This window comes from Leguminivora glycinivorella, chromosome 1 (genome assembly GCF_023078275.1).
Source record: "Leguminivora glycinivorella isolate SPB_JAAS2020 chromosome 1, LegGlyc_1.1, whole genome shotgun sequence".
NCBI classification, from domain to species: Eukaryota; Metazoa; Arthropoda; class Insecta; order Lepidoptera; family Tortricidae; genus Leguminivora; species Leguminivora glycinivorella.
Genome location: NC_062971.1, coordinates 30669295 through 30678085, shown reverse-complemented (window position 1 = coordinate 30678085; position 8791 = coordinate 30669295). Strand labels below are relative to the sequence as shown.

General features: G+C 37.9%; 1 protein-coding gene across 1 annotated transcript; it reads right to left on the bottom strand.

Moving 5' to 3' along the window:
* Positions 1–389: 389 nt before the first annotated feature.
* Positions 390–2273, bottom strand: LOC125230389 (trafficking protein particle complex subunit 4). The gene is made up of 4 exons (XM_048135531.1): positions 1990–2273; positions 1788–1879; positions 1338–1524; positions 390–642 (listed from the first exon to the last, which is right to left on the bottom strand). The coding sequence occupies exons 1-4, from the start codon at positions 2162–2164 to the stop codon at positions 443–445; spliced, it is 654 nt and encodes a 217-aa protein (XP_047991488.1). The 5' UTR covers positions 2165–2273; the 3' UTR covers positions 390–442.
* Positions 2274–8791: the final 6518 nt, after the last annotated feature.

Below are 8791 nucleotides of genomic sequence, written 5' to 3'. Positions count from 1 at the left end.
TTTGCGCGCTGTTCCGAAGAATACTTGAACGGCTCCCTATGAGTATGTATGAAATGAGATGGTCCAAAGTAATACTAGAGAATTGTAAATAACCTTTTCAGTACAGGTGGTGCTTTTTTTACGCACTAGTGCGAGAAGTGGTTCATTATATGGCAGGTCGAAACTTCGGAGGCTCATCTGTACTGAAAAACGTCGTACGATACACGTGCGAAAAGGAAATTCGTAACTCGTGTGGATTTAAAACACTCCCTTCGGTCGTGTTTTAATTTATCGCCACTCGTTTCGGACTTCCTTTTTTACGCACTTGTATCGTAATGTACTATATATATGTACTATAGCTTCATAATTTTTTTTGTAACTCTTTGATAAGGTGAAGAAAATAAACAGTGTAAAAATATTGATAATTTATGAACAATAATATTAAAATTCTTAACCTAACTATCTACAAATTGCTAGTTCCAGATTTCTCAACCAGTTCCAGCAGTGTGTGTAGTGAAGTATCGAAGAGTTCGCAGCGGATGGGCATCTCAAGGGAGTAGAACGGGTTCTTGAGTGCATAATCAGAATACAGCTCATAGATGCGCTTGAGCACTGCCTCGCTGCCTGTCATACTTGGCTCTGTTACCACTATGAACTTCACACCTGTAACAGTTTAAGGGCTAAACTTAGCATAGTCAAACAAGATCAAGTTGTTAAGAAATCTCTTAGGACTCTCTCTCTCTTAGGAGGAGGTTTACTTGGTGTGAGAACTTGCATACAAATTTAATACATTGATTTATTTATTAAAATTTATTGCACATTAAAAAAATACAACACACGGACTTTAAGCATTCTGTACCAGTCAACCGTAGGGAGAAACAGAAATGCGTCAAGGTAGGTGCAGTGACAAACAGGAAAAAAAATAAGTACATAACTGGTTCTAAGCTGAACATATGAAATTTACCACATTGTGGTATGTCTATGATGTGAGGAGGTTTACATGGTGTGAGAACTTGCATGCAAATTTAATTCATTGAATTATTTATTTCAAAATTTATTGCACATTAAAAAAATACAACATGCGGACTTTAAGCATTCTGTACCACTCAACCGTAGGGAGAAACAGAAATGCGTCAAGGTAGGTGCAGTGAGAAACAGGAAAAAAATTGGAATACATAACTGGCTCTAAGCTGAACATATGAAATATACCACATTGTGGTATGACTATGTATCTTACCTCTACTGTCCGCATGAGAGTTCTCACACAGTGTAAATATCTTATTCAAGTTTCTGAGGTTGAGATGAAGTTTACCTTTTCAATATTGACAAAATAATACAAAACTGTCTTACTAATTTACCTGTGAGTGTCTGGAAGCAAGAAAGTTTGAATGTGTCAGCAGTGAGGGACTCTATCCCCGAGCACTTGGGCACAGGGCTCAGCTGGCTGGCCAGCGCAAATAGTGGATAGAACATACTGGCCAGCACAATCTTCTCATTTGTGGTGGCACGGGGTCGGCCAAATTTTAAGCTTAATGGGTAGTTTTCCTGAAAAATAATATAAAATACATAGCTTGACAGAATAATAACTATTAAAGTAGCTAATATCAAAACATTTTAAAGCATTTTCTGCACTTGCAACTTTTAAGTAGAACAATTTACAATGCACTTTGGGGTAAATGCATAGTGATGTATGTATGCATCATGCGTTTTTGACCCTATTAACAGCATGTCAAAATTCAAATTTGAATGAAACAATATTAAGAGATGAATAAAAGATATTTATATTTCGTTAACTTAGATGATATTACCTTAGTTTCTATGATGGTGAAAACATCCCTGCCATCTTCTGTCGTTCTACCTGTCACTGGAGATCCGTTTACTGAGAGTAGGACGTGCCCAACTGCAAAAAATCGTAAGGAAACAATCATTAAATAGGATAAGTTGCGAGTAGATTTTGCAGATTTCTAGCACTGAAAATACGTGAAACTGTCTATTGGTACTTGTGCTTACCGTTTATTCCATCTCTTTGCCCAAATGCTACTACTACTTTCTTATTTTCGTACTGCAGTTTGATATCTAATGGAAATCCAAAGGTTTTCTCCGTTTCCACTCGTGGAATGTTGTGGTCGTAATTATATATAAGTCCCCCGGACTTGCTTACGATGAACACACCGTATATCACCATAGTTAATTACTAAATTAAACTAAAACTTGAAATATTATGCATTTATCATCAAAACACAACACCCACAAATGAAATAAAATGACAATTAAATTGACAGAAGAGTCGGAAGACAGAACGAATAATGGCTCGTTCCGAAGTCTCCATATCCTTGATTTTACTTTTTTTGTCTTCGACAATTTATACACTATAAATGCCCAAATTTTCTATATAATTGGCTACATTTTATGTAGTAGGTAAGTGTTATTCTAAAATGTTAATTGATAATTATCTTTTACAGTTCTATGTGACCTGAATGATCGAACATGTATTTTACTATTAATAGTTTTTGAACGCGTTATTTTGACACTTGGTGAAATAGTATTGCTGGTATAAAAAATAAAACCCCAAAAATAAAATAATTAAAAATCTAATCGACAGATGGCGCAAAGATGCTAAAGATCATTTGTTTCTGATAGTTGCTGATAGCAAGATATGAAGATAGTGACAGAAGTCAGAAACTGAAATGTAATGAATGTAATAATTTAAATTTAGGTGGGATAGGCACTATAAACAATGAAACGGGAACAAGTGGAACATCAAGGGGCGACCGACTTGTTCTCACATAAAGAGTAATTTCCTCTTAACCAGAGTCTCAGCCAGGTAACTACTATCGTAGGGTTTCAGAAAATTAGAAGCAGGCAAACGAGCGGACTGGTCGCCTGATGGTAAGCGATCATCGCCGCTCATGGACACCCGAAACGCCAAAAAGGTTGGAGGTGCGTTGCCGTCATTTAAGAGTTTGAAGGCCAAATTGGTTTGGAAATACTGCAGGCATAGTTTAGCAGTGCGAGGCAGGAAGTTTCTGGAGACACGCACAGTTGAGAACCGCCAGCCATCTAAAATCTAAATAATGAAAATTAATGAAGATAGTGTTGTCTCTTAATTGGTCTAGAAGAGCATGACATTATAATTTAACCATTGTTTATGTTTGGCTTCCGCACGTCTGCTGTCAATTTCATCATCAGATGCTAATGGTAGGATATAAGAAATATTTAATATCTGCTATATCACAAAGTGACTCATTACATCAATAACTCATCTGCAATCTTATCAGATTGTCAGTGCAGTTAGAAATGTTAGAACCTAATACTGAATTCATCAACAAAATATCAACGTTAGTATATACCTTCTTAATCTAATCTTTGGCTTGTGCTGTTAACTACTTGTATGATTCACTTAATAATGTTTAGTGTGAGATGATGATGATGATTACTGATTTGCCCTAAGCCCCAGTAAGCCAGGGCCTAGCTAGAGCGTTCAAGTAAATACTTAGGTACTAATATATTTATAATAAAGGGGAAAGTGTGTGTGTCTGTTTGTATATCTTATACTTTTAAACGAGCAATTCTTGTATATTTATTTATTTATTTATTTATATATATATATTTATTTACACTGACGATCTCGGAAACCGCTCTAACGATTTCGCAGAAATTTGTATGTGGGGGCCGTTTTTTCCGATCCGGGGTGAAAAATTTCTAACTTATCCTTAGGTCCCGGAAAACGCGAATTTTCGAGTTTTCATGCGCTTCGCGCGCCATCTCGTGTGCAGTAGTTAACTGTTAAGACAGAATTCTTTCGGTCGATGTAAGTACTATTTATTGCAAACACTAGATGGCGACATCGGATCGGAGGCTAAAACGAATGAAAATACACTATTTGAGTTTTTAGTGGCGAAAGCGCCATCTCGTGTGGAGTAGTTGTGTTGTTAAGGCTGAGAATTTTTCGCTCGATGTAGGTACTATTCATTTTTACTAATGGCGACACATGTCAAGGATAAAGGGGAAAGTGAGCGAAGCTCGGTTGCCCAGATATTGTCCGTCTTTCACAGCAAAACGGAGCGGGTTCAAGTAAATACTTAGGTACTAATATATATATACTTATACTTACTAATATTATAAAGGGGAAAGTGTGTGTGTCTGTTTGTTTGTCCGTCTTTCACGGCAAAACGGAGCGACGATTTGACGTGATTTTATATGTGGAGATAGTTAAATTGAAGGGTTGAAAATGTGACATAGGCTACTTTTTGTACCTTTCTGACCCCCACTTACCTAAAATGGGGGTGGACGTTTGTATGGACCATCCGCAATTTTCGCGAATTTAACGCGATCGAAGCCGCGGGCAAAAGCTATATAGTTATAAATAGATAGATGCATACACACATACAATCACGCCTATGTATCCCATTGAAGGGGTAGGCAGAACACATGAAACTACTCAAGTTTCAGTACCACTCTTGGCAAATAAGGGGCTGATTGAAAACAAAATTGTGATACTGGAGTGACAGGTTGCCAGCCTCTCGCCTACGCCACAATTTAACCCATATCCCACAATCGACTTTTACGACACCCACGGGAAGAAAGGGGATGGTGAAATTCACACCACACCACACGGGCAAAATAGATGTGAATATGAATACATGGTAACTTATATGTTTAATTTCTTTTATTTGCTGTTTCTGTTTTCTTACTTGTGTAGGTACTTTGTAGTTATCACGAATAAATAATTGATTGATTGATTAATTGATTGATTGATTGATTGAATAAATGGATACGCAAATCTTGGCACTACAAAAAGGCGGCAAATTTCAAAAATGTAAAAATCCCATACAACAATTTCGGTCGCAAAATCTTCAAATCAGTAACTAACTGTCAAATGTGACATAACGCGTGGTAACGTCGTGCAAACAATGCGACCGTATTGATACAATAACAAAATGTAGTCGACGTGTGCACTTGTTACGGTAACAAAATGTGTACGAATCTGTGGCTGTCAATGTCACTGTCAGAACGATTTTTAACGACACTTTATTAGTCGACGTATGCACACATAACGGTAACAACAAGTGGACGAATTTGTGGCTGTCATTGTCACTGTCAGAACGGTTTCTGACAGTGACATTGACAGAATTTGTACACACATGTGTAGATCTGATTACCGAACTGCTCCTAAACCACTGTATCCGCAAATGACAATCTGAAATACGAAGGTTTCTCAAACTGTCTTGTGAAGTTGTGGACTGGTTGCTTTGAATCATTTAAATATGAGCGAATTAAATAATAATAAACGACGATGACCATTTAAGCACTCTTCGACATTTTATAGAAATGTGGGAAAGTTAAGAAAAGTGCAGAATGATAATACAAATAGATAAGCACTTTATAGTTACTTAATGTATTAAATATATAATTTTTAATTCTTATTGATAAAAATGAAGTGTAGTGTTGCTTTACACAATAAAAGTAGGAATCAAATAAAATAGAGTATTTACTGTGATATTAATAGAATTTCTGTTGCGCAATGATAGTTTTTTTTTCAGTACAGATGCTGCTTTTTCTAACGCAGTAGTGCGAGCAAATCAAGCAACGATTAATTTCTTGTCTGGTCGAAACTCTTAGCTTAGATTTAGGTACTGAAAATCGTCGTACGATACACGTGCGAAAAGAACATTCACAACTCGTGTCGAAGTAAAACACTCCCTTCGTTCGTGTATTAATTTATCGCTACTCGTATCGATTTTCCTCTTTTCCGCACTCGTATCTACAAGTATTTTGTTTGGGTTAGGTACAAAAAAAACACATTATTTACTCTACTACGTTTTATTTATGTCTCTTTAACATTACAAATTTGTAGACACTTATCTATACAAAAATCTTGACTTAAGAAGTACAGATCGCTGAAATTAATGTTGATAGTAATATTAATGACGACTACTTCAACAAGTGTCAATTGTGAAATGCCGCAAAATACTAGTTGCTCTATAGAAGACCATAATAATATGATCCCCGATCCTTTATAACCCAGCAGCTCGGTACGCACGTTACAATTTTTTTTTTAATCTTCTTTAGTGAGGGCAGTTTGAGTACGACGGCATATTTAATTGTTTATAAAGTTTGAGGATACCTGGAAAAAATTAATACATGAAGCCATTTTGAAAATATAATAAATATCCACTGCTTTCGGTCACGCGTGTACGCTGCGACCATTTTGCGACCGTTTGTCGGCCGTTTGGTGACCGTTTGGCGACTGTTTTTTACATGGAATATTACCGTCTTAATCCATATTTTAACAACTTTATTGGTTTTCTAGGCATTATTTTTATTATTTCAGTATAGTATATGCACCGGAGCACTAAAACTTCACCAATCAATATACATAACACGCAAACACCGAGTAGTCAATAATATTATTACTGCTTAAACTGAGGTAAATTGATGGCGCGTTCATAAATTTAGACTTATTTTATGAAATCACTCGAGCAATTTAATTGGCCATGGTAATTAGCCCACATTATATTACAAATGCAAACAATATTTTATCTTTAACAAATTCTTACGCCATTACATTTTAATGTCAAATGATTTTATTTCTTTTTTACTTTGACGTCTCTGACAGTCGCCATTTGAAAAGAATGAAATGAACGAATGATTTTGGGAAAGTAGTCGCCAAACGGTAACAATGTGTGCACGCGTAGTGCACACTTCTGTCACTTCTGTGACCATTTGTGCCTGTTACCAATCGTCCCCATTTGGGTCGCCGCGACTAAACGTCGACCGTACTGCGACTAAGCATTGAGACCCGAAGCCCTGTGTGTACACAAAATAGGAGGATTTGCGTAGGAACGGCGACCGATTATGGTTATATGGGGAAGACCTGTGTGTACACAAAATAGGACGATTTGCGTAGGAACGGCGACCGATTATGGTTATATGGGATGTAGGGATGAAGGTTTATCGTCCCAATGGTCCCATATAAAATTTGAGAATTGTGCTTTTTTCAGTGACAATGTTTGCTTGTGCTTGGCCGTCTATTTATTTATTTTATTTATTTTTATTCATAATAATTAACACAGCATTACAGATAAACCAAAGCACTGTGAAAATACATATATGATCCCTATATATACATAACGGGAAAAAGTTGACATACAATAAACACTAATAAGGCACAGAAGAAGGACGAACATCCATCATCTCGCTGAACCTCAGACATTCATCACGTACAACCATCCATCTACTAGCAAACACATCACATTCAGGCGCTGATGCGAGGAGTAAATTCAAGCTGTGTAATGCTCGAACAAAAGGAGAGTTCCTTCTCGACACTGTTCGGGAACTTGGCACTGACAGAAGACAGCGGTTTCGAGGCCGAAACTCAAATTTAGACGGTATCGGGACAAGCAGCCGTACTACTTGTGGTGTCAATTCGACACAGTCAGAGTCACCGCGTAGGATGGTACAAATTGCAGTGAGAAGTGCCGAACTGCGTCTTACCTCGAGTGAGTTATATCCCAGCATTCCTAACAAAAATTTGGTGGGATAGAGAAATGGGTAATACCCGTACAATTTTCTGTATAGGAAGCGCAAGAAAACTTTCTGCACTTTTTCAAGTTGCAAGACATGTTGTCTCGTAGGGACTCCAAACGACAGAGGCCGTCTCAAGTTTACTCCTCACTAAGGCGTTGTAGAGCAGCTTTATTGTATGTGAGTCAGTAAAATCCTTGGCACTTCGAATGACAAATCCTAACCTCCTGTAACAATTACGGGTCAATGCATTCAAGTGCTCATGGAAATTGAGACGAGAGTCTAGGATGACACCGAGATCACGAATAGAGCTAACACGAACTAAATTGTTTGAACCTAAAGTATATTCGTACATCAGTGGATTCCGAGCTCTACTAAAACTTATAATCGCGCATTTGGAGACATTAAATGAAAGTATATTTCTTACGCTCCACTCGTGCAGCAGATCAAGATCCTTTTGAAGAGATTCACAGTCTGAGATTTCTTGCACGCCATAAATCAACTTTAAGTCATCGGCATAAAGAAGGCATCTAGCGAATCTCGGAACGGATGCCAGGTCATTAATCATTATACCGAAGAGCAAAGGACCCAGCACCGATCCCTGACTGACTCCAGATCTAGTGTGGTAAGCGTTCGATATAAAGCAGCCGTGTTGCACATATTGGCTCCTATCGCGAAGATAACTAGCGAAGAAACGGAGCAGTTGCGGGGAAAAGCCTATATCGCACAACTTGCTCAATAGCACATCGTTATCCACGCGATCAAATGCTTTTTGAAAATCGAAGTACAACACGTCCGCTTGTATACCCCTGTCCATATGATCGGATACCGAGTCCGCCAAAGTAAGAAGATTCGACTCCACTGAGCGCCGAGGCCTAAAACCGTGCTGGGAATCGCTAAGGAAGGGCTTAACTTGAGGAGCTACGAGCGTATTCACGATGATCTCAAATACCTTAGCAATCGACGACAGAATGGCTATAGGTCGATAATCTTCCACGCAGGTTGAGTTACTAGTTTTAGGAATAGGTCGCACACCCATATTCCACAGTCGACTTCTACGACACCCACGGCCCACCGGGGTATAGATGGTGGTGAAATACGTAACTCGTAACGTAGGGAGAAGAGGCAGCAGACAGACGGATTTAAATTGGTAATTACTTTCGCAATTAATAATATGATGATAAGTATAGGGCACAAGGTGTTACACCAGCCAGCCACTGAAAACCTGGGAGACCAGTTGGGTACCTAATCTACCATACATTGAGACAAAAATTTTATTATTGAC